The sequence below is a fragment of the Colletotrichum siamense genome (assembly GCF_013390195.1).
Source record: "Colletotrichum siamense strain Cg363 chromosome Unknown KSG_Cg363_contig05, whole genome shotgun sequence".
NCBI lineage: Eukaryota > Fungi > Ascomycota > Sordariomycetes > Glomerellales > Glomerellaceae > Colletotrichum > Colletotrichum siamense.
In genome coordinates, this window is record NW_023501018.1 from 613,716 (window position 1) to 639,015 (window position 25,300).

Consider the following 25,300-nt stretch of genomic DNA (forward strand, 5'->3'; position numbering starts at 1 on the left):
TATTTTAAAGTAGTAGATATACTATTTTGCTATTTCTTACTATATTAGTTTATTTAAAGCTTACTTTCTATAAAGCTACTTAGTAACTAAACTATTATAATCTTATTAGAGTTAGCCTTTACTTTAGTTTATTTATAAGTTATTTATTTATAGCTAAAGTAATCCTAATACTATATTATATATCTCTATATTAGTAATATTAAATTAGATTTTTTTTTTTAATCTAAATAACTTATCTTAAAAGGTATAGTTTTATTATAGATAATACTTCCTTTATACTTAAATTCTTCTCCTTTTACTATATATAAAAGGTATAATTATTCTTTTCCTCTTTATTATACTTCTAGTTTATTAATAGCTTAAGAGGTAATAAAATTTACTTTAGTTTTATTATTAATTAGTATAAGTGTTATTTATTTATTAATAATAACTTTAAGTTCTAAGTTCTTCTTATATCCTTATAATATCTAATAAATAGATCTTTTCCCTATTACTTATTATAATCTATTATTAATAAGTAAGTTTAGTTTTTTAACTACTTTAATTATCCTAAATAGGTAATTTATTTTCTTTCTTATACTACTTTAGTAAAGCTATTTTTATAAATTCTAACTTATAGAGGTCTTAGTCTGTTTTTTATAATTCTCTATATATAAGTTTTATCTTAATAGTAAACTTAATATTTATTATACTAATATTTATCCTATTTTATATTATTATTATATTAATATCTTATAAAGAACTATAAGTTTAATTAAAAAGTAGTAATTTTTCTATTAAAAGCTATTATAGTTTATCTAATTATAATATATATAGTATAGATATTTTTAAAAGGTTTATTATTAAGTTTTCTAAGGTAGAATTAATAGTTATACTTATCTCTTATATATTCTTTATATTTATTATAGAAGTATTAAAGCTAAAAGAGAGTTTAATATTATTAATAGTTACTTTATAAAGTAGGATAATCTTCTATATATAGCTAGAAAGTATAATCTTAGTCTTACTAATCTATTAAAATACTATAAAAATAGTACTATTATTTATTTTAAAGTATATTAATCTCTTAGTATTTTAAGAGTTACTTAATTTTATCTTCTTAGTTATTAAACTCTTCTTTAAAGCTAAAGTTATCTATACTAAGGGTAAAACTATAAGTAATCTCTACCTAAATATATTATTAAATAATATTATAAAATTTATCTAAGTTATAAAGTAAACTTTCACCTTCCCTAAAAGTTTAATTACTAGTTATACTAAGAAGTTATTATTCTATTAATAGATTATATTAATATTCTAGTTCTTCTTTAGATTCCTCCTTAACCTATTCTTTTATTTCTTAGTTAATTTATTTAATTCTAATAAGGTTTCTATATATATATTTATATTATTCTATATATAAGAATATAGCTCCTAATTATCTTTTCTATATAAGATTATAAAGTTCTTCTTAAATATATTCTAAATATATAAGTTCTACTAACTAGAAGTATACTAATTTTTACTTATTATTATTTTCTAGTTCCTAGTTTTAAGCTTATACTACTAAGATACTAATAAGTTTAAATTATTATACTTTTAGTATTTTATTAAGTTACTTAGCTAGTTTCCTAATAATTCTACTATTACTAGAATATATTATAGCTAAAGTCTTAAAATAAATATTAAGAATAATTATATTATACTTAAACTATCTAAAGTTATTATCCCTTAGATAATATCCTAATATTTCCTTATCTTTAAAGTAGATTTAATATTTATTATTATAGTATTTAGTCTATAACTAAGATATATATAAAGCTCTTATAATTATATTAACTTATTAAGGTTGCTTTACTATTAATCTCTAGGGGAGCTTCTTAGGTTATTTATAGTTTTTAGTAATATATCCTTATTTATTATAGTTATAATACTTAAGGTTCTATAGTTTCTTATTATTAGGTTTAGTTATTATACTGAGGTCTATAAGTTTACTATATTATCTATAAGTAATACTTTAGTAAGTATTATTCTAATTATTATGCAGTCTATTATTATTCTACTAGTTATTAAACTTAAGTTAAGGTTACTATTAGTATTTATATCTTATATTAAGGTTTAGTCTTCTTTCTCTTTTTTCCTTATAGTATTTAAAAAGTTAGTTATTAATTTTAATAATATATTTAATATAATCCTTAAAACTAAAGAGTTTATTAACTTTAACTATTTTATTTTTAATATTATCTTTAAGTCCTTAATAAAAAGTAAAGACTTTACTCTTATTAGTTATATTAAGTTAAGAAGTAATTCTTTAGAATTTAGCTATATAGAGAGAAGTAGACTTAGTTTATTTAAAATAAGCTAAGTTATACTTAGCTTATCTTTTCTTATCTAATTCTAAGAAAAGTAATTAAAAAGCTTTAATATATCTTATAAAACTAAAAAAAATATCCTTAACTTCTTAGCTATATTTCTTAATAAAATTATTAAGTTATTCCTATTAGAGGAGTTTAAATTAAGCTAAAGCTTATCTTCTAAAGAAAGTAACTATATATACTACTTATTTAGTTTTATTTTAAAAAATATTTATATAGAAAGTTTAATAGGTTTATATCTAAACTAAATATCCCTTAAGTTATCTTAAAGTCCTATTAAAAGTAGTAAGAAAGTTAAGCTTAAGTTATTCTTATCTTTTAACTAAGGCTAAAATAATATTAATAGTAGCTTAGAAAGTAATAACTTCTTTTTCTAAGTCTTAGTTCTTATAAGCTTATTCCTAAAGTTTACTAAAAGCTATAGTATTCTAATTAAATATTTTATATATTACTTTAAAATTATTATTAGTTTTATTAAACTAGTATTTAAGTTCTTTAGTATTATCTTTACTATCTAAGTTATCCTTTATTTTCTAATCTCTTAGTTCTTAAGCTAAATTCTAAGTAACTTATCCTCTAGAAGTAAATAAAGGTCTAAAAATAAGTAACTTAATAGAAGTATAAAAAGATATTATTATTTATTACTATTAATAAGAATTAATAATTAACTTACTAAATAAAAATAATTAAAATATTATAGTTAGCTATCTAATAATAAGGTTTATTAATAGAAGCTAAAGATTAATATATTCTAATAATATACTAAGTTATAATCTAAGTTATAAGTTATAAGCTATAATAGATTAAGTTTTTAAAAACTAAAATAATTAATCTTAAGCTTAATAAGTAATTTATAGTAAAAATAAGCTAAAAGTATTTTAAAAATAAATACTAAGTTAATTACTAAAAAGCTATAGGAGTCTAACTTTAAACTAAGCTTAAGTTATACTATATATAAGTTCTAAATAGTATTCTTTATTTATTTAGAAGTAATTACCTAAGTATATAAAGTAATTATAATTAGTTAGTAATACTAACTAATTACTAAACGTTCTATCTTATACTCTACTAATTATTTCTCTATTTTATTATTATATAACTTATACTATAGTTCTTCTATACTAAGTGAGTTCCTATTATTCTTATAATCCTATAGTATAAATATCCTACCCTAGCCGCCTAACACCTAAGTAGGTCGTTCAGCTATTATCCTTATCTATAGGTCGTAACACTTAGGCACCCATAATGCACAGCCTGTTGCTGTCCGAAACATGGAGCAGAAATTGTCGTCTAACAATAGTCTATTGTATAGTTCCATATTGTCAAGCAGCACTCCCTGAAGCGAGCAGGTCAGGATGTCAGTCCAAGCCAGGAGGCATTGTGAATATGCCATGGCCTTGCTGGATGGGAGAAAGAGGTCAGGCCCGACTGAGTGTGGCGAGATGGCCGATGACACAGGTGGCACCGGCATGGCTGATTGGGAATTCTCAATACTTTCAAGGTCTCTCATTGCTGTCAAGGCAGATTTGAAATATTGCTGAGCTTTTGGGGTATCCCCTGAGAGTGTCTATCGGTTGTCAGTTGGTCAGAGTAACCCGTATGAGGGACAGGAAGTTAAACTCACCTCCAAGCGGTATAGATGTACTGCGCAAATTAAAGCTTCCCCAGGAAGATTACCCCAAGAACCTTCCGAGAAGATTTTAGAAGAGCGAGTTCGATAACTTTGATAGTCGTGATAGGCTGTCGCCTGCAAAACAGAATCTCCTTGTGCGTCATGGTGTTGGCAGTATGCACTTATGCCGATCGCTGCAAAGTAGAAGCCGGGCGACGCCATGAGAGCGGAAAGAAGCCAGCCACGAGGCTGGTTCAGGTGTGGTCCTTGTGCCTGAGAAAAGACATGATCCAAATATTGCATGACCAGATCCATCTCCCTCTCGGATGACTGATGGGTGAGATGTGGTTCGCAAGTCGCAAGAGAGAACCTCACATTGGGTGTTATAGGTGTAGGGAGAGACGCAGGCTGAACCGGAAGGGTGTTCACCCTGTGGTGTTCAAAGGTTGACCACTCCTCGCCGAACAAAATCCGATCTAGGTCGACATCAAGAGAGAGGTCGATTTCAACATCAGTGGAGCATGTGCTGAGTGCGCGCTCCAGAGGTGGAGAGATGAGGGAACCAGCATCCATCCCGCTTGCAGAAATGACAGCCTGCGTTGATTGTACGTGTGATCTGCTGTGGGTGACCGAAGAGATGCGGCGGCGTGGTGCATTTGGCGTCCTCAACTGCAAGCGTATTGCTTCTTGACGTTCCTTCTCGCCCTTGTCCTTCCATTCCGGCTTAGGACCATAACCGTGACAGTAGACCTGTCGGTCGACGCAGTTGACACAAGGAGGACCTCCTTCACTGCACCTTTTTCGACGTAAGCGACATGTCCAGCAACCGCTTTTTCGTCGTTGAGTTGGCGCTGACCCCATACGTTTCCGAGTTGACTTACTACAATTTGAACGGCAAAGGACCGAGAAAGGCTTGCCGCAGAGCGAGGCGGAGAAGAAGCCCATCTTTAGAGGCGGAAATGCTCGGCGTTCTCAAGCTGCTGGCATAAGGGTTGCTGTGGATTACTCCGCAAATAATGGCAGGTTAGGCGAGTGCAGCTCAACGCCATTGTGATACACGGAGCTCCATGAGTAGTAGCCTGTGCCTGATTCACAATTACCCGAGTAAACTTTAAGACGAAAAATGGGGGTTTTGCTGTGGGAAGCTAGGCCGCAGATAGCGTAGCTGCTAATCACGATGGCGTGTGCGATATGATCGGACTAGAATCGCGGGGTAATGCCAGTGTCTTTGGTGGGCCGGGTGTTTCAACAAACTCGACACCAGTTGATGGCCTTCACAATTGTCGCGCTCAGTATAGAGTGTGACGTTCCACGGAGATTCAGAGTCAGGACTATAAGATTCGTTTCGTGTATACGAAGGTTTAACAGTCTTTACAACATCCCTCCGGTTTGAGGCTGAGATGCCTGCGAGCTTAAAGCCAACCAACAAGACGTACGTACTACCAGTTGGCAGTCACAGCTGGACAGGCACACGGTTCATCATTTGTTTGACAGGGCTTTGACAGGGGAAGCTATGTGTTCAAGCCTCAGTCACTCACACCTTGATCTTCCTCAGTCTTCAAACAGAAGTCAACCAAGTCCATCGAACCCCATGAGTTTCCTCTCAATGACAAAAGGTCTCGTTCAAAAAGAGCCTGGTTGAAAGCCAGCTCCCCGGCTCGTCACTCATGACATCTCATCGATTGGTTAAGCCCCAGACCGGGTTTTGGTCAGATTTCTTGCCGTTCCATTGAACACTGTCGATCTCATGGTTCATCCGGTCAAGCCACGATTCAGTGTGGATGTGTGGCCCGTTCTCAGGTTCGAGGGCGGCGCCATCATGGTCGAGTCAACCAGTAGCCGATTCGCGACGGACGACGTGGTAATCACCTGCTGCGAGCTTGGACTGGGGACATGACGCTCCCATGCTATCCTCCAGGCACGCTCGTTACTGAAGCTGCCGAGTGATGCGCCGCCGCTGGCGGCATCTCTCATGAGATCCGGCATCATGGTCATCTGGCTCCTCTGCGAGGAGGTGACACCTTTTGTTGAAGGAAACTGGGTTATCATATCTGCTGGCACCAGCGGTGTGGCTCAATGCTTTGTGCAGCTTGCTTGGAAGCGGGGTAACAGGAAAGCCATTGTCGTCAGGGACCGTGTCGAAATTGACGTGTCGAAATGACCGAGACGACGAATAATCCCATGAATTTTGGATCTTGGAGTCTCCGTCGTTATTGCGGAATCCAATTTGGGTCGTTAGAAAGCCTCAGAAGTACCAGGAAAGCCGGTTCTAGCGTTGGATATTGTTTTTGGCACCGTTGAGCAGACAATGCTGGACAGCCTTGCAGTCGGCCGAAAATACGCCATGATGGGTATGCTCGGTCTAAGGCAAATTGACCATCATAACTTGTCCATCATGGCACCAACCAAAGCGCACCAAAGGTGCGGACGAAAGCACTGTCGAAACCAGCCGGCCGAGAGAGACTAAGGCCACAGGCGATGCCTCCCCTGCCACGCGTTCGTCACCTTCGCCACGGAACTTCCCCGGCTTTCTCGTCAGTCGTGCCAATCCAAAGGCTTTGGAAAGTTGTGATGAGCTCAATTTCAGTAACATGGGCTTTCCAGAAAGATTCGATGGCAGACCTACGCAAGTTGCAGTGGGCTCTGACTGTTGTTGGCGTTCTTCCCAGCACATTTCTCTTGTCCATGGGCAATACCATGGTCGCAGTCATTACTCAAGTGCGTTGATATACTCAAAGAAGTGCCGTTGTATGGATTTGCAGTTTATCATGGTCAAAGGCTGATCATTGGCGAGTTTCGGCCGTCATAAACGACTTCGAAGGTGCTACAAACTACTTTGGCTTAATATCGGGTACTGTCAATTAACCACCATTTAAATTGAAAAAACGTGCCACTTGAAGAAGAAAAGCGCATCATGTTGAGTTGAATTTGCTCGCAATTATGAAGGCCCTCGTTGGATAATAAACAAGGTACGCTCTCTCGATACTTTCCAAACGTCAGTCGTTCTTGATGCCTGGCAACTACTCTCCTGGGGCTCGGGACAGTCTTCTTGCCTTTGGTTGAAGTATATTCTTAGAGAGGTTACAATGGGCTTAACCATTTGAGACTACGAAACGCGAAAGTTGCTTGTTGGCCTTGTCCACGCCTCCCCAAAATGTTCGGTCCACAGTGATCGAACACTGATACACCACTTCTGCCGGCCTACTGCGGCATTCTTTCAACTCTTGATGTTCTTTGCGCAGATCATAGGTAGATTTGCTGGCCCTTAGAGTCATCCAACTTGCTCAAAAGCCGAAATATTCAGGGAATTATTGGTCTTGAGCCCACGGTTTTGCTAGAGATACGGACTCGTAGCTACCACGTGGGTAACACACCCTGATCTACACCCCATGCACAAGACTGAACTACTTGTGGCCGAGGCTATTGGTCTGTACTCATCGGGGACCCAAAGGGTCTTGATCTTCCCTTCCACAATCCAAGCGCCGTCGGAACTAATACCAATTCCACTGATTGAAAGAGACGATATCATCTCTCCAGATGAATGTGACTCGGCTGCCAAACAGCCCGGAGAGAACGTCTCATAATAGATTAGTTCTCTATGACCCTCAAGCTTCTGCTGAGCCGCGCCTATAGCTACATCCCACAGCCGTTCCGTTATATCAGCTGATGCTGATGTTACCACCCGGCTATCTGGTGAGAACTTCACTACGAGAACTGTATTCTCATGGGCCTCGAGCCTCTGCTGGGCTACGCCTGAAGCTACGTCCCAGATCCGCACTATGTCGCACGACGCTGACGCTATCACCTGACCATCCGGCGAGAAGGCTGACTACTGCGTACACTTGGCGCACATGGCCATCGAGTGTGTGCTAGCTGTGGCTGTAGCCGTGTTCCATAGCTGTACTATCTTGTCGCCACTTACTGACCGTTTGGCGAGAAGGTTATTGCGTAGACTGCAGATGTATGGCCTTTGAGTGTCTGCCGGGATGAATAACGGCCAATTTGTATCTGTCGCCAGGGCCGACCACGAGGTCGATGCAACGCGGCGTAATCTCGCGAAATCTTCACTCCCCCTGCCCTTATAAAATCACAGGCTCATGTCGCAGTCATTCAGTATATCTGCCAAATGCTTTCCTATTCACGAAAGAGATATCCCCCATCTACAGCCCAAACCTGGCCAGTCACATAAGAGGAATCTCTCGATAGCAGAAATGCGATGACAGTCGCAATCTCATCCGGCTCTGCCATGCGCTGCAATGGGCAGCTCATGATTGCTTCGCGTAGATACGGCTGCTCTGCATAGAGCTCCCTCACTTGCGTCGTTCCGACGAGTCCAACCATAATCGCGTTAGCCCGAATTCCTTGAGGTCCCCATTTCCGCGCCGTATGGCGGGTGAGAGCATGCACAGCGGACTTAGACGCTCCGTACGCAGGACGTGTCGGCTCACCAGCATGCGCAGCACCAGACGAAATGTTTACAATACTTCCCCCGGTTTCGTTTCGCAGCAAGTACGGTATCGCATGTTTCGTCATGAGGCCAAAACCTATCAGATTCACCTCCAAAATTTCCCGCCAGACCGTATGACGCATCTCGTCGACGGCCACGTCCATATCAATAGTTCCAGGTTGCGTACATGCCGCCATATTGACGATGCCGTCGATTCGTCCAAACTGTCGTGCCGCCGTCTCGATGACACTTTTTATGGAATCTTCAGTCCTCAAATCCAAGTGATAGGATGCACCTTTTCCGCCAGCCTCAGTAATTTTGTTGGCTACCCTTGTAGCGCCGTCGACGTCTATGTCGCCAATGACGACTGTGGCACCGCGTTTTGCTAGGACTTGAGATGTGATGGATCCAATGCCGCCGCCACCACCGGCAACAATGATGCAAAGGCCATTAAGCGAAGCCATTATCGAAATCTCATTTGTTATAAAGACGAAAAGGATAACGGACGGTCGACCGATATCATGCATTGCCAGATGGGCGCTCTGCATTTATTTCATAGCAGTTCCAGCAACAAACAGGTGGGATATGCGTAATATTCAGACGAAGTCTACCCCGTAAAAGAAATGAAGCTGGCTTCTTGTGAAACTGCACAAAAACGTTAATCTACTCGCAGTCTAGCAAATTGTGCTTAAACTTGATGTCTACTGTGTCAGATGGGTCTCACCTGAAGTTTCTCTCAAAGATGAGTCTGTCCTACTACCTTGTGCGATGTAAGGAAAATCATAAACTGTTCGATTAGACACTAAGTAAGAGGGGGTAGATCTGATGGGTAGACGACAGTGCTTTGCGATGCGACGATGAATTCACGACGTTGCAGCACTGGGCACAAGACGAACCACGCTCGGTCGCGGGAGCTAAACCGCCCGCCCGGTGCGCCGCCTTCTCGCCGCCTCGCCGAACCCAGCTGCCGGCCTTCAGCTTTGGATGAGGCAAAGATCTGTCGTCTGATCATGCCGATCCCACTCCGTTGCGCCGCTTTCACCGGCATCCTGCCGCATTCCTTCGACCCTTTTGTTCTTTTTAGCACTCATCACAAATCTCGAATTATCCGGTTCCGTGGTTCCACGCAGTCAATATGAGCAATATCGAAGCGAACCCTGGCTGGATCAAAAAGGCTAGCCTACCGCAGTAGTTAGCCCCCGAACGGATGGCATCCCCGGTGGAGCACGAATGGGGCATTCACAACGCCCCATCACCCATGTTACGATGCGTTGGAACTGGGTAGCATTACCTTTCACATCAACATATCAAATAATGTCTGGAATCAGGGGTCCTTCTTCGCTCCAAGATACCATTGCCTTCAGCTATTGGACAACGTGGTGCTTGTGTTAGAATTTAGGTGGCACATCTTTAAGAATAGAACTCATGGTAGATCACATAATTCTCGGGTGCCCGGTCACTTTTCAAAGTCCGTCTGCCAAATACGCACAATTATCGTTGTGAAAGGCACCATACCATCTGGAAACATGCCAACTCTTGTACCCAGGGCATTCCCATGAATTGTTTCCTGGGTGACCTGGGATGACCTTCGGCTAACTTGAAGACAAGCTTTCGATGTTGACCACGCGAATGACACTCTCTAAGGAGAATTCCTGCTCAAACTGTAATCCCTTTGACATTATTCCCCGAAACCATGCGCTGGCAGTCATTGAAGAGTACGCTCCGCCAATTGATCTGCCCTTTACGAAGTTATCGGGTTTTGCAAGGAAATTAACGCTGGGGGTCTACGGTGAACCTGACACGACCAGGTGGCTTGCTGCGACCCGTTTGGACCTGGAGAAGAAGAAAGCTCACGTTGCGCAGATGAGTCCCGGATCACTCCGTGTGCCCGGAACCCCAGCTCTGGGACTCGCTCATGACTCGAGCCATGCCTGCCAGCGTAGACAAGGGTCTTGTTGTTCGCACAAGCCAAGCCCCAACGGCCGGAAGCTAGGCAAGCGGGGCCATCCTGCTGGCAAAATCACCTGTCGACCCAACCGCCCGTTCACATTTCGTGATTATCTTCAAGGCACAGAGCCTTTCGAGTCGACCAGAAACTCGGCTATATTGTTTTGACAGATAATGAAGTCTTCGCTACCGTGTCTGGGCTAGATATCCCTGGCGATCATCCGTCCACGTTGGCCCATGCAGGCTGAGGCAGCTCAACATCCCCTGCTGGTGCCCCCCTTGTCTGCTGAACTCCGTGTTGGTGGCAGACTCCAGTCAGCACCAAATCGATGGCCGCATGTGGGTCGGGCGGGATACCACTTCTTCAACTCGTCTACATGATGTCTCTCCACAATCGTGCGTTCAACTTCACATGTGCATCTAGCCCCTGAGCCAACAGGCTGCCCAAGCAGCTTCCTCTTCCCAAAATGGGTTGGAAACCTTTCCACCCCAGCCGCGAGTGATTTTCTTGCCTTCCAGTCCCAGCATTTGTCACTGCCGCATAAACAAAAGTAGTAACACTTCTCCTCTCTCGCGAGTCATCCGCCTGCAGCCGGCTCCTGACCCCCGCGTCGACGAATTTCTTGGCTTCATTTGCTTCATGCCGCGACCGACGGCTTGGGCTGGTCGAGGATCACGTCGATGACCTTGTGGTCGTTGTAAGCAGCAACGGTGCGCTCGCAGAGAGTGTGCACGCGCTCCTTGGTCTGCAGAGCGTCGGGGCAAATCAGCCAGATGACGTTGGTCATGAAGGAGCGGCGGTACTCGATCATCAGCTCGGGGTCGTTGCGGTCGAACTTGGGACCGCCCTTGCGGTGCAGGGTCTCAAGGTAGTGGTCGAGAATCTCCATCTCGTGGGCGCGGCGGTCCTCGATGGTAAGCATGGCTGTCATGTGGTAGACGATGTCGTGGAAGCACGATCCGAAGTGGAAAGCTGACCAGTCGAGGAAGCCGATACGTCCATCGCCGGTAAAGTAGACGTTTCCGAGATGCGTGTCACCGTGAAGAAGCGTGCGGAACCGGGGGTTGCGCTCGGCGTAGTACCGGTCGAGCGCCTCGTTACATCGCGCGCCGTCCATCAGGTACTCTGGCAGCTTGGGACGGCCGGGTTCGCGGACCACGTCGTGCCATGGCGTACACATAAACTTCATTGCTGGGTCGTAGTTATTCCAGATCCCTGCCCATCGGTCAGACTATGATTTCCTCTAAACGGTGATCAAAAGGGAGCGGCCGCCGCCCTAGGGAGCGAGAAAGGCGCCAGTGAAAGAAACGAAGCGGAATGGGGATCGTCTTACAGGGATGGTCTTCCTGGCTTTTACCCCAGTACTGCGCATGCAGACCGGCGAGCTGTTCCACGCCATTCTTCACCTTCTCGACTGAGTAAGCGGCGACCTCCGGGGGAAAGGTGCACCCTTCGTGAACGAGGTCAGTCATGACGGCGATGCCCTGCTTCTCGCTCGTGCCACTCCACCAGCCCTTGGGGAAGATCATGCTTCCTTGGACGGTGGGCGCGATCTTGGAGAAGAACTCGGCCTCGCGCTGGGCCAGGCTGACGGTCCAAGGCTGCTGCTCGACCATCTCCTTGCTGAAGACGCCCTTGATGCAGACATGCTTGGGGCGGGACTCGTCCGCGTCGTTTCCGTCCTCGTACGTAATGGTGTAGAAGAGCTTGCTGCCCGTGCCCCAGATGTTGCGTGTGTTCTCGAACGACTTGATCTTGTGGCCAAGCTTGGCTCCGAGCCACTCGGGGGTGATGCCCTCGGGCAGGACGGGGAGCTCTTCGGTCGTAGTTGTCGACATCTTCGGGGTGTGTTGCAGCGGTCAGCCTTTTCTGGTGGTATCGAGGGGTTTGGGTTGTAGTTTGCACCGACAGCCCAGAAGAGCGGAAGGTGTTCCCAATATATAACACCACCACCCTTCCTCACCGCCTAGCCTCCAGTATCAACCCCGCGTTTACCGCGTCTTTATGTAGAGATACCGCTCAATTTCCTATTCGTACGTTGCTACAGCGTGCTGTTCTCTAACTCCCCGTCCGGAATGTGGAAGATGCAGTCAAACCCGGCACATTTGAGTGGAACCGGCACCAACAGCTCGAGTCGCGAGTAACAATCGACAATGATCCCACCCGACGAGCTGGTTTCCAGTCCTGATTCGGTACGGCCGCCCCCAACACGGAAACTCAAATTGGGCAATACTCCGGTCTGCTGGGAAATTGTGCCTTGCATGGGGTTCGCCTGTATCCGCGGAATAGTCTCGACTTCGATGAGTAAATGCACCTCGCGTGGGGAGCATACGATGACAAGCTGCGGTAAAAGCCCACGAGAGGGCTGCCGCTACAGAAAACTGCCGCTGCAGAACAAGAAACTGCCGCTGAAGAATCTTGGCGTACATCTTGGCTGGACGGTTGTAATCCGCCAGCGTTCCGTCTTTGGCTACCGTGCCGCGACGGGATTATGCGTCTCGCCTACACGCGTACGCAGACCTGCAGGGGGCGTGAAGCCAACAGGATTCGGAACCCTGGGACATCCTTCCTGTCTGTCCCACCACCCTGTACCGTCTTCATGAGGAGGAGTGGATATCTCGTCTTGATCGGTCATCGGTGAGAAATTCGTTGTTTGATGCCCTACTAGACAGCCCCGTTTCCAGCCGCCCCCTTAATGGCACCACATCTCCCTTCTTTGGGAAGTGATGATCCCCTATGGGATTCTGGAGAAAGACCATTCGGGTTATTAACTTATTATGCTAGCAGGAACCGTATCCCGCGGACACTAACCCAAGGCGGACCATGGATAAATGCTGAAAAAGACGTCGTTCCCCGTTTATTCGTCGGAATAGCCCCTCCTGCGAAAGTTTTCTCGAACCGCGAAGCTATCTCGGAGACAGTCCAACCACACACGACGGGGTGCAGCGGGCAGCCTGAACAGAACCGCAACCATGGCGAAGGATCTGATGACGACCAAGTTCGAGCCTATCCAGCCCGAGGGCCTGGCGCTCATCATGCTGGTGGTGGCGGTTGTGATGACCGTCCTGTCCAGCGCGGTGGTGTGTCTACGTTTCCACGTCCGCATCACGCTGAAGTCCTTTTCTACCGAGGACTGGTTGATGCTTGCAGGATGGGTAAGTCTCTGCGCGGCAGTTACCAAGCTGTCTCTTGATGGAAAACCCAGATCGCTGAAACCTTCTCGCAGATCATCAACCTTGGACACAATGCGTCCGTTATCGTGCTTGCATACAGAGGAATCGGGTCCCACGATGATGTTATCACCGTCGGCATGATGTACCAGATCGGATTGTGGACGATTATCTGGCAGTTCCTCTACGTGCTGGACGGTGCCCTCATCAAGTCCAGCATTATCTGGACGCTGCTCCGGGTTGCCAAAGACACGAGGAAGATATACCGACACATCCTCTGGGGCCTCTTTGCGCTGTGCTGGATAGTCTGGCAGATATCGTGGCCCGTTGCCATCTTCCAGTGCAAGCCCGTCTCTGCCGCCTGGGGCGAGCCTGGAGACTGCACCTCGGGACAGCAGGTTATTTTGCACGTCTCCTACTTTGTATCGGCCGCCAACATCTTTACGGATATTGCTACCGCCATGGTGCCCGCGTTCCTGCTTCGCCATATGCAGGTGCCCAAGAAGGCCAAGATTGCAACTGTCGGTATCTTGTCCCTGGGTGTCTTTGCTGCCGTGGCTACGACTATCCGCATCGGCTACACCTGGGCCTACACGGCGAAGGTTGATAAATATTGTAAGTCTCACCCCCTTTCTCTGCCACTTGTCTCTTTAGCCGCAAAGAATGCAAGCGTTGCCAAAAGTGGAACTAACGATTTGCCTTACAGATACCATTGCCAAGATCGTCCTGTTAACAGTTCTCGAATGCGATCTCGGAATCATCTGCGGTTCCCTGCCCATGCTGCGGCCCCTTTTCCGAAGACTGGCCTCGACCTACGGCTCTGGCGACCGGTACGCCTCGCGCCCCTCCGGCCACAACATTAACCTCGTGACCATCGGCGGCACCGGCGGGCGCCGCACGCACGTGAAACTGTCCAACCCGGACCCTGACACGGTCAACGGCGACCGTGACCGCGATTTGCACTCCTCGGAGGACGGCGAGTCGACACGCCGCATCATCCAGGTCCATGTCACGCATGAAGTCAGGCAGGAGACCGCGAAGGGAGACGAGGGACGTGATGGTGTGCAGTTCCAGGTCGCGGTGGGGAGCCCGAGAGATCAGGAGCACGGCTCGGAGTTGAAGAGTGCGAGGTATAACTGATTTATTTTGTTGCGGGTATGGAAAAAGGATCTGAGCGTACTGAACTGCATAATGGTGGTGTTGTACTGTGTCCAAAACAGTCGCGAGGTGGCCCAGCTGTAGTATTGCAATAGCTGTAATAGATATACTCGAACCAGTGGTTGCTGTGAGTCTGGGAGAGTGATCGACCTTTTTGTCTCTTGTGGTTAACTGCGCGTTCTCCCTAGAGGTCAAATTCCCTCTTTCCTTCAAGTCACGTCATAATCGCAGCAAAAGACAACTACTCCTAACTGATGAGCAATGCGCTCAGGTGAAAACACGTTGTGGGCTGTTTGAAATCAGGAAGCTTCCTATCATCTAAAGATGAGTACAGCATGCAACAGGCAAATCCGAGCAACCTGCAAGTGGCCGCTGGTATCGCGTTATTACTGACAGGGCAGGCCAGAATCCTCGTTCACAAGCACAAAGAGTAGGTGGGCACTCTCCGCTGGCGTGGATAAGGCACCTAATTCATACGAATAGTTGCAAGAGAATACTTAGCTTTCTCTCCGCCCCCGAATGGTTAAAGTTGTAAATGGCTTTACAGTGATTCACTACATATTCCCTTCGGTCGATGTTGATCCACTGTACCCGACAAAAGTGCATGAAGAAGCCAAGCCCTAGACCCTCTCGGGCCGCTCCATGATCCATTTCCCCGCAGAGCCCTACGGATCTTGAATTTTGGGAACTTTTGTACGTCGGAAACGGGGAACGGAGCCGACGTGGTCGTATTGGAGCCATCAGTGGAGGAAGACACATGCGGTATGAGAAGGAGCATGATTGAAAACCGCTGAGTCCGAGGTGTAGTCGTTCTACGTAGTAAATCATTCTACGATATTGTTTCTATAGAATACCTACTCGAGAACGAAGAATACTTGCTCTCCAATGTCCATGGTGAGCATGAAGTATCAAGTAATTGGTGCACAACAATAAAGATACTCCATGAACAGTTGCTCCTCTTGCCACTTGGTACTGGATGACCCCGACGTTGTATGGTTTCCGGCTCGAAACTCACGATGATTTCTTGGTGTTTTGTGGCTGATGGAACAGAAGTGTGGCTGCAATATGTGGCTAGGTGAAAGTGGCTGGACATGGGTGGCTGGAAGTGAATCTGCCCAGCCACCGTCGTGCATGTGGCCGTGCGTGGCTGTGCCATCCAAGCCTCACGTTGGGATGACATCGCGTGCAGCTCCAGCTCAGCTCCGGTTACCCACCTCTTCCCATGCAGGCGCTCAAGCAGGCTTTACCGCCCTGTCGCGAGCCCCGAAAGCGACCGAAAATGCCCTAACGAAGGCAGCAGCACGCGAGAACCGAGACGTGACCTGACCTGGACTGACCCTCCCAACCACCGGGGGGTCAGTGGGCGGGCAGAGGACAGCGGTGTCGCGTGTGGCCTCGAGTCCAGCGGCCAGCGACTCAGACCCGGTCACGTCGAGTCCACGCCCAGGACCCAGTCAAGAGGAGCCCAACGCGCACCCAGTCACCACCCACAAGCCATGCTTCCTCTCGCTTGTTCACCTCCCATGCTGCTGCAGGTCGCGAGACGGCCAGAGAGACCCGCCGTTGTTGACGTTGGCATCACCTCCCGGTCGGTCTGGCCCTGATTCACGCCCTGCTCTGCCCTTGACGTGTTCGTGAGTCCGGGGGAGCAAGCAAGGCCAACTCACGCTGCCAAGTGTTGTTGCATCATCATCGCAGTCTTTGCGGATCCCGTATTTCAACCCGGTTGCTGCTGTCCTGCTCAAGGAATATTTCGACTTTTTTTTTCGAATTCACCAAAGGTAGCAGCAGAAACACCACAACACCATTGTCACGATCCTCGGCCGAACATCCGAAACACCATCACGAGACGTCACCGAGACAAGCGACACGATGGGCTACGTCGCCAACACCCCGGAAGACCGCCTCGGTCGCTCCGACTCCAAGAACCCTAACACGACCTGCAAAGGCCTCACCACGAACGGCAACTTCTGCCGCAACCCCGTCACCCCCGTCCGCGGCAAGCGCCTCTCGCCCACCGTCAAGGAGGAGTCGCTCTACTGCCACCACCACCGCGACCAAGCCGCCAGCCGCTCCTCCCAGTCGAGCCCCGGGCCCCGGGTCTCCGGCCAGCCCATCCTCGAAGAGCGCACCAGCATCGACACCCTCGCAGACCGCCTCGGCCTCGTCGACATCGGCTCCGACGTGAGCAAGAAGAACAAGCGCCCGCGACCGAACGCAGGAGGATCGACCGACGGCGAGAAGCCCCATGGAGGATACAGCACACAGTCGAGGCCGCGGAGGGAAATCACACTTTGCTGCTGCTTCACCATCCCCCTGGAGTTCGGCGAAGATCCCCAGGAAGAAAACATCCCGCCGCGCCCGCAGCCGCGGCCCGTACAGAACGGAGGCTCCGCCGCCATGCCGCCGGCTTCCTCCCGCCCCTCCAACAACCACCTCTCCCCGAACGCGAGCACGAGCAACCCCGGCCGCCCGAGTACGTCCAGCCGTCACTCCCGCAAGAGCTCCTCCAACCAGGCCTCGCCGCAGCCGCTCTCGCAGCACCAGACCGCGCAGTACCTCGCCCTCATCCCCGGCACCACCGAGCCGTCCGTCGCGTCGGCGCTCATGGCCGAGCTCGCACGCCCTTACGGCAGCTCCGAGGAGCCGGGCTACATCTACATGTTCTGGATCATGGCGACGTCCAAAAAGGCCAGTGCGCCCGTCAACGAGGCGCGCGGGCTGCTCTCCCCGCCGTCAGCGGACCGCGGGGGCGGCAGACAGCGGCGCACGAGCGACGTCGCGTCGGCGGTGGCGCACGCGAGCAAGGGCGCGCCGGACAACAAGATGCTCATCAAGATCGGGCGGGCGGCCAACGTGCAGCGGCGGATGCAGCAGTGGTCGCGGCAGTGCTCGTACGACATCGAGGTGCTGCGATACTACCCCTACATCCCGGGCGCGAGCCAGGCGTCGGGCGAGCAGCCGCGGATGGTGCCGCATGTGCACCGCGTCGAGCGGCTGATTCACCTCGAGCTGCAGGGCATGGGGCTGCACGCGGGGCCGATTAACTGTGATGGGTGCACGTCGGTGCACCGGGAGTGGTTCCAGATTGACGCGTCGAAGAAGGGGATCCAGGCGGTGGATGAGGTTATTCGCAGGTGGTGCGATTTCGACGAGACGCAGGTGCCTTGAGGTGGTTGAAGAGAGACGACGGCATTTTACAATGGGAATAAACAGCATGGAGGACATATGGCCGTGAGAGCAACAGGAAACATCACCATGGTGTTATGTATTTAGACGCATTGGCATTTCGGCATCAAACATGGACGACGGCCTGGTGTTTGCGGGCAAACGGAACAGCACCCATCCCGGACGGAAGAAGGAAGCATGGACGGTGGAGTTTTACGGTTCCTTGCATTTTACGGGTAGCATTTTTCCATAAACTAAGCACTTGCTGCATTTTTTGCTTTGCGCATCGAGTCCAGGAACCCAGATCGTCCCAGAGCGGCGGGACGGGCAAGGGCTCGCATGCGCCGTCGAATCGGATGGCCAGTTTACACTTTGCCTCCCGTCTGATGCAATTGTGAATTCCGATGGCGCAATTCTTTGCGGCTGTTAAGTGTTCCATCAGGGTTCAAACGTTCTCTCTGGGAGCAGCCATAATCCCGACCGCGGCTGGAACTTGTGAACAGAAGCTGTGTTGGGTGTGGACGATGCTCCTGCGTTTATCCTAACTGTTAATGCCATCTCGTCTTTTCACTGGTTTTGTCTCTGGACAGAGTTGCCTCATGCCTTTCCGAGAGTGTCAAAATGGCATTAGGTGTGTGAGTGTGTGTGTTCGCTCGACGTAGCCACCATGAAGACGCAGAGAAAGCCTGTCCGCCTTACGCAGTATTTCTCTGTGGGCTGCCGCCCGCTCCACGGCGCGTCCAATGCTTGGCTTCCATGCCGATTGTCGTTTCTCCGCTGCTGAGCTGACCCTGCATGCTGCATGCTACATCCCAGCTCGTCTGCCAGACCGCGCACTGGGGCCATCGCTGGTGGTGTCTGGCGTCCCCAGTTTCAAGCCCGAAGCATCTTTGCGTATGCGACGCTGTAATGAACAAGATGACTCGGCAGAGAGTGCCCTTTTCATTCTCCTTGGGCAGCTCTTCCATCAATGAACTCGAGTTGAGTCGTCGAGGTGCAGGCACGGTTGAATGCGGCTTGTAGTCAAACATAGCCGACCGAGGAACGCAAATGGCCCTGCCAAGCTTCCTCTTCCCCCGCGTGCCGAGAGGTCGCCTCATCTCTTGGCCACTTGGCCATCTCTTGGACTCTGCGCTTGGCAATGGGCACAGCAAAACCTTCGGGCCACACCGACGCGACGTCACCAAGCTTTCCCGGTGGCGCATCCCTCGATGCTTGTTCTCCGCCGATCCCTGTCCTGTTCTCTCTGCATCCGCCAACCTCCCGACTCAATTGGCTCTTTATCGACCACTACGGATAGACCGTCGAGGCAAGGCTTGGGGGCGCAAGGGAAACGTTCGCCTGGCCCGCCGCTAAGGGCAGTCCGGGCTGGCTCTTACGTCTGGTTATTGCCGACGGCAGTAGGCGAGAGATGCGTGGTTCGACGCCGGCGCCGCATCCCGCGATGACGTGCTCTGGAAAAAGCGCATTGTTTGCTAATAAGTACTGAGAGAGACTCGGTCGTAGGCCGGCGTGGTGAAATCTCTGCCCGGGGCGGACTCCGTTTCCACTCCCCCCTCCCCTCCCCTCCCTCCAGGCCACATCGTTGCCTCCCGCGTTGGCGAGTTGGTCTTTGCTAGCTTCCTACTGGGTGGCTGGCGTCCGCCGCGGGTATTGTAATCTCTGTGGAGGAAGAAGAGAGAGGCTAGCGGGAGCTGTGTTTCTCGTTTGCCCATGGAGGATGTACATGGGATTCTGCCCGGCGGGACGTATGTCTGGCATGTACTTCGTCTCTATTTGCGCTGCACATGTTCGTTGCCCGAGGAAGGCGAATTCCCTTTCTCTTCCCATTTGATCTGCTCTAGACTCTAGCGTACGTAGCTTGACATGTGTGCAGCTTGTAACTTCATACCCAGTTTGCATGCAAAGAGTACCTCACCTACGTCTTCATGGCAAGGAACCCGCGTCCAAGACCCCATGTCCCATGTTCCATGCTTCCGTCCCCGTATCTGAAGGAATCGAACTGCAACTGCGACTGCGACTGCAACTCGATGGGGGAGCTGATCATTCCTCTTCCCGTCGTGCCCTCTTCTCTACCTTACCTGACTTCATATACCTGCACGTCCCACGTGTTGTTCTGCCTGTTCTTCTCGTCATCATCCTCCCCTCCCTCCGTGCGCCGCTCGCAGTCTGTTCTCAACTTCTGACATTACTTCATCTCTTCCCCTCCATCCGTTCCCTCTCTCGCACTCCCACACACATGCTACGTCCCTAACCGTGCAGCGCCCTCCGTCGCATCACCCATTGTCGTCGCATAGCATCGTCATTCCTCACGGTTCACTCGTTCGGCGCGGCATCATTAGACGACAGTCGCCTTTGCGCGATTCATCGCATCACCCGGTTTCCTCAATCGGGCTCCACCACGAAACCCACCGGGACGTCTTCAATTGCACAATCGAGAGGTCTTCCGCCATGGACAAGGAACTCCGCCAGCCCGAGGGCGAAAAGATCGCCTCCGAGCTCAACTTCGCGCGCGCCGACCCCGAGTCCGGCGGCGGCTCGACGGGATGGAGCGCCTGGTTCGGCGGGCGGAACACCAAGGTCGGGCCGAGGATAGCACCCGTGCAAGAGGGCCTCGCGGACGGCTCCGACAGCGACGTCAGCGCCGATGCGATCCTGGGCAAGCAGCTTGCTGAGGAGGACGGGCATGCGATCAAGTATAGGACGTGTAGCTGGCAAAAGGTGCGGCAAGCGGCGGTGGTCTTGGTTTGGGACTCGGGGTGTGCTAATAATGGGGGATAGACCGCTGGATTGCTGTTTTCCGAGTACATTTGCTTGGTGAGTTTGGATCGTTTTAATGGAGGAGTGTGCTTGACTGACATTGGCAGGCTATCATGAGTTTTCCGTGGTCGTACAGCATTCTGGGCCTTGTTCCCGGACTGATTCTCACGGCGGTCATTGCGTTGATCGTCCTCTACACGTTCGTCGGCTCCCATCCGCCGCAAAAGACTTACCCGCTCACAATCGCAGATCTTTGGTTCTCTGGCAGTTCTGCTTGAGGCATCCGGAGGTGCGCGACGTTTGCGACATTGGCCAGATGCTCTTCTGGGGCAAGAAATGGGCCTGGTACGCCACCGCCGTCATGTTCATCCTGAACAACACAGTATGTCTGCAGCATCTACCATATTACACATCTTGCTAACAATCGATAGTTCATTCAAGTTAGCGACACGATTGATGCTCTAAGAACAGCAACTGACATTCCTATAGGGCCTCCACGTCCTCGTCGGCGCAAAGTACCTCAACACCATGACCGAGTCGGACCCCGTCACCTGCCGCACCGTCGTCTTCTCCATCGTTGTTACCATCATCTGCTGGATCTCATCCCTGCCGCGCACCTTTGACGCGCTCTCCAAGGCCGGCACCGCCTCCGCCGCCTTCACCTTCATCTCGGTGCTGCTGGCGACCATCTTTGCTGGTATCCAGGCGCACCCCGCCGGCTACGATCCTCGCACTTCCTATGTCGACAAGAACGGTGTCACCCAGACGGGCGGAAACCCCATCGTCACCGCCATTCCCATCGCCGGCACCACCTTTGTGTCGGGCATGAACGCCTTCTTGAACATCAGCTACACCTTCATCGGCCAGATCACCCTGCCCAGCTTCATCGCCGAGATGAAGGACCCGCGTGACTTCCCCAAGGCTCTGTGGGCCGTCACCATTGGCGAGATCATCGTCTTCAGCATCGTGGGAGCCGTCATCTACGCCTACACCGGCAACCAGTACATGACCGCGCCGGCCTTTGGGTCTCTCGAGGACGTGTACAAGAAGGTGTCATTCTCCTTCATGATTCCGACGCTCATTTTCCTCGGTGTTTTGTACGCCAGTGTGTCGGCCCGCTTCCTCTTCTTCCGCTTGTTCAAGGGCACCAAGCACTTGCACGAGCATACCGTGATCGGCTGGGGCTCATGGGCTACCATCCTGCGTGAGTGATGACTTTATCAATCTCGAAGCTCTCAGCTAACGTGCGCAGTCGCCCTCTGGCTCTTGGCCTTCTTGATTGCCGAGGTCATTCCTTTCTTCTCCTCCCGTAAGTGTTCCCGCCTCGCATCCTTGGTTCTCTTCTAATGCTTGGCAGTGCTGTCCCTCATGTCCTCGCTTTTCGACTCATTCTTCGGATTCGTCTTCTGGGGAGTCGCCTACTTCCGCATGCGAGGTGCCGACAACCGCGCTGGCGTCCCCAAGCCGAACAAGCTGCTCGACCTCTTTTCCATGGGGCTCAACATCATTATCATCTTGACCGGCCTCCTGTTCCTAACGGCCGGAACCTACGCGAGTGTCGAGGGCATTATCCAGGAATTCGAGGCCGGTACCGTCGGCAAAGTGTTCGGCTGTGCTAGCAACGGCATCTGATCTCGACGAAGCGAGAAGCGCGTTTGACTATTAATGCGATGAAAGTAGTGACATGATCGAGCGCGGAAATCTGCATAATCATAATGATGGGCGTATACACAGCCATGATACCATACCATAGACACAACTGCCTCAATTGAGAGCTTGAATACGTTTTGCTCATATTGGTCTATCGCCAGTGCTTTTCTCGCTTGCTGTCCCATGAGACCTGAACGCCAAATATCCCAAACCGCGTCTAGCAAATGCGAATGTCTCGCTTTACGAATGAAGTACCCCGGCCAAATGCCTCCCCCTTCAACATTCCGTGCACGAAGCACTCACCGATAAGCTCCACCTCAGCCGACGCAGAATCGTACCGGTGACGGAAGCTGTACGGCAGCCGTGCTCCGGGTAGTACAGCTACAAAGTCTCGCTCCTGGCTCTCACTCGCTACCAATCCCATCCCGCCATTCGAAGCGATGAAGAACCTTCGCCCGTGGCAGCTGATGCGCAACTTCGTCACAGCCTCCTCGTCTACCCCCTCGAAAAGGTGGTTGCTCTCCACCTTGCGTCTCTCCTCAGGAACCAATAGTCGTCGACAGATTACCCTTCGAGCATCGACGTATTCATCGTCGGAGTCGGTCATGATCGTCTGGATGAAGCGCTCCATTATTTTGGTAGGACACTCTTTTGTTGTCTTTGCCTCGACGATGCCCCTCCACTGACGGAATACGATGTCCTCCCACCCGGGGGAGGATACATCGCACGCTGCCCCAAGGGTCTTCACGTCCCCCACGCAGATGGCCGGAACCTCCAACTTCGCACCGGTTTCCCCTGTGAGGATGCGGAAAGCCTGCTCCCGCCCGCCGCCGGCGTTGTACTCCGTCAGCGGCAGATGCGCCAATATCGTTCGCGTGTTGGGGGTGCGCCAGTCGGGCACCCAGCTCGGCACACCGCTACCCTTCCCCTGGACCGCGGAGAGTAAGTCCAGCCCTGTGGTCTCGAGGAGGAGCGTCGCGAAGTTGGTGTAGACTGTCTCCACGGGGGCCGTGTAATTCACCATCCGCCGCCGTGTTTTTTCATCCTCAATGGCTTCGACCGCGCTAGCCACCCTCTCGAGAGCCTCCCCTTTGCCGCGGGTTGAGGGGTTGCAGGCGTCGCCTGAGAAGAACCCCGAGCGCCGGTACGAGTCGATCTGCGGTCGTGTCATGGGGAAGGGGTACAGCGCCAGAAACGCAAATACGCGGTCGCGCGGGTCCGGGGCGGAGCAGGGCGATGCCTCGCAGAGGGCTTTTACGAATTGGGAGGTTGTGAGGGTGGAGATGTAGCCGCGCTGTTTGAGCCTTCGGACGGGCTGGAGGATGGGGGCGTGGAGGGGGAGGAGGCGGGCTGCGAGGGAGAAGTTGGAGAGCGGGACTTCGAGGGCGTGGTGGATGATGACGGCGTTTCGGGCGCGGGAGAGGTGGAGGATGGAGAGCGTGGAGGAGAAGAATGGGTGGGCGAAGAGGGAGTGGAGGAGGGTTAGGGTCGAGGGGGAGGGGTTGCGGAAGCGAGATGTTGAGATGTAGGTTATTGCTTCGGTGTGGTTGACGGCGGAGAGGAGGGGGATTGTGACGCGGGTTGCGGCGTGGAAGATTGAGGGCGTGAGGAGGAGTTGGGAGCTTCGTTCCGAGGGGGAGGAGACATTGATGCTGAGCTCCGGGAGGTAGAGGGTGCGCGGGCCGGTGGGAAGCCGGAGAGTTGCGAGGGCTTCGGCCGTTGAGGATGGGATGTGGAGCGGAGTTGGCGATGTCGGGGCGAGGATGGGCGGGAGGACAGTGATTGTCGATGTTGTGTTGTCGTCGGAGGGTGGTGTGAAGGAGATGGCTTCGTATGGAGGCGCGTCGTTGCGGTGGCATGTCAAGATGCGGCAGACGAGGGGGTCTGACGGGTCGGTTGCGGGTTCGAGGACGACGAGACGAATTTGGTCTCTTTCGAGGTGTGTGTAGTGGTAAGATGAACTACTTGTGTGCGCTGCTGGGCTGGATGGAGTGGTGGTGGGAGTTGGCGATGCCATTCTTGGTGTTGAAGGCGTTTCGGCGGCCACGTGGTTATGCGTACACTCGTTGGACCTCATGTTGGGCAGATGCTGAATGCTGGATGAAGGGACAGAAAGACAGGAAGGAATAGAAACAATGGAAAGCCACCTCGTGGAAGGAAGACGGGACCTAGAAGAATGGAAACGCGCGAAGAAGACGCCCTCTCTGCGGTTTTGTTTTGTCAAATTCGTGGAGCTTACTACTAGAGGAACAAGACCTGGCTAGAGCAACAACAATGATAGACACTAGGCTGCCACGTTTCGCGGAGATGCTGCTGCAAAACGCGGCGCACCGGCCTTGGAGATGGGGATTCACCGAACACTGCCACTGCAATGTTTTCCCACGGGCGCGGCGCGCGCGAGCGACCTAACGCTTACCCGCAGGATGCGCCATGCACGAGGGTCCGTACGACGGATTGCCGTCTTATTTGCTAGCAACGAGTAACCTTGGGGGGTGCTAGGCCCAACGAATGCCGAGCGGGCGACATCTTGTAACCTTCTAGCGTGGTTTTGGTGAAAGGGTCTGAGGTTTCGAAGGTGTACCTACGCCTAAGTGCCGGTTGTGGCTGCAGACGGTGGGTGATGAAGAAACAAGACAAGAGACAAAAGAAAACAGTGGTGATCGGACCCCTTTTCTTGGGGGATGTACATTTGGTGGCTCTCGGGCCGGGAGCCGGAGCCGTCTGGTGGCACTTGACTGTTGTTGGAGAGGTTCGAAACAACGTTTTGGAGAGTAGGGCTGTGCTAGAGGAAGGGCCGGGTGTTCATCCGGGAGTTCATGCGATGGGAGATTTGATGGGATGGGTTTTCCTGTCTCCCGTTCTTTGGACCGTGTGTTTTGGGTTCCATGGTAGACTGGGTTTCGTGTGAAATCAAGCCACTTACGGTGTGGCGGATATGAAGGACTCAAGACAGACGGCTTCAGGTGCAGAAACAAGCTTTTTCACAATTCATCCTCTCATTTCGTTATATCTACCTGACGAAAGACAAAGTAT

At 50.1% G+C, this 25,300-nt stretch overlaps 6 protein-coding genes across 6 annotated transcripts; 3 read left to right on the forward strand and 3 right to left on the reverse strand.

Annotated features, from left to right (window-relative positions):
- Positions 1-8,100: 8,100 nt before the first annotated feature.
- Positions 8,101-8,877, reverse strand: fabG-12 (3-oxoacyl-[acyl-carrier-protein] reductase FabG; the record flags this gene model as incomplete). The annotated part of the gene is made up of 1 exon (XM_036639674.1): positions 8,101-8,877. One exon carries the CDS (start codon positions 8,875-8,877, stop codon positions 8,101-8,103), a length of 777 nt encoding a protein of 258 aa, XP_036494468.1.
- Positions 8,878-10,998: 2,121 nt separating this feature from the next.
- CGCS363_v007826 (uncharacterized protein) lies at positions 10,999-12,199 on the reverse strand (the record flags this gene model as incomplete). The annotated part of the gene is made up of 2 exons (XM_036639675.1): positions 10,999-11,576; positions 11,695-12,199. 2 exons carry the CDS (start codon positions 12,197-12,199, stop codon positions 10,999-11,001), a joined length of 1,083 nt encoding a protein of 360 aa, XP_036494471.1.
- Positions 12,200-13,333: 1,134 nt separating this feature from the next.
- CGCS363_v007827 (uncharacterized protein) lies at positions 13,334-14,671 on the forward strand (the record flags this gene model as incomplete). The annotated part of the gene is made up of 3 exons (XM_036639676.1): positions 13,334-13,516; positions 13,588-14,146; positions 14,238-14,671. 3 exons carry the CDS (start codon positions 13,334-13,336, stop codon positions 14,669-14,671), a joined length of 1,176 nt encoding a protein of 391 aa, XP_036494470.1.
- A 1,890-nt stretch (positions 14,672-16,561) lies between these two features.
- On the forward strand, positions 16,562-17,860 carry mug113 (Meiotically up-regulated gene 113 protein; the record flags this gene model as incomplete). The annotated part of the gene is made up of 1 exon (XM_036639677.1): positions 16,562-17,860. One exon carries the CDS (start codon positions 16,562-16,564, stop codon positions 17,858-17,860), a length of 1,299 nt encoding a protein of 432 aa, XP_036494418.1.
- Positions 17,861-20,308: 2,448 nt separating this feature from the next.
- Positions 20,309-22,249, forward strand: mtr-12 (N amino acid transport system protein; the record flags this gene model as incomplete). The annotated part of the gene is made up of 8 exons (XM_036639678.1): positions 20,309-20,578; positions 20,639-20,674; positions 20,725-20,816; positions 20,867-20,999; positions 21,049-21,057; positions 21,107-21,821; positions 21,870-21,926; positions 21,975-22,249. 8 exons carry the CDS (start codon positions 20,309-20,311, stop codon positions 22,247-22,249), a joined length of 1,587 nt encoding a protein of 528 aa, XP_036494417.1.
- Positions 22,250-22,484: 235 nt separating this feature from the next.
- CGCS363_v007830 (uncharacterized protein) lies at positions 22,485-24,344 on the reverse strand (the record flags this gene model as incomplete). The annotated part of the gene is made up of 1 exon (XM_036639679.1): positions 22,485-24,344. One exon carries the CDS (start codon positions 24,342-24,344, stop codon positions 22,485-22,487), a length of 1,860 nt encoding a protein of 619 aa, XP_036494618.1.
- Between the last annotated feature and the right edge of the window lie 956 nt (positions 24,345-25,300).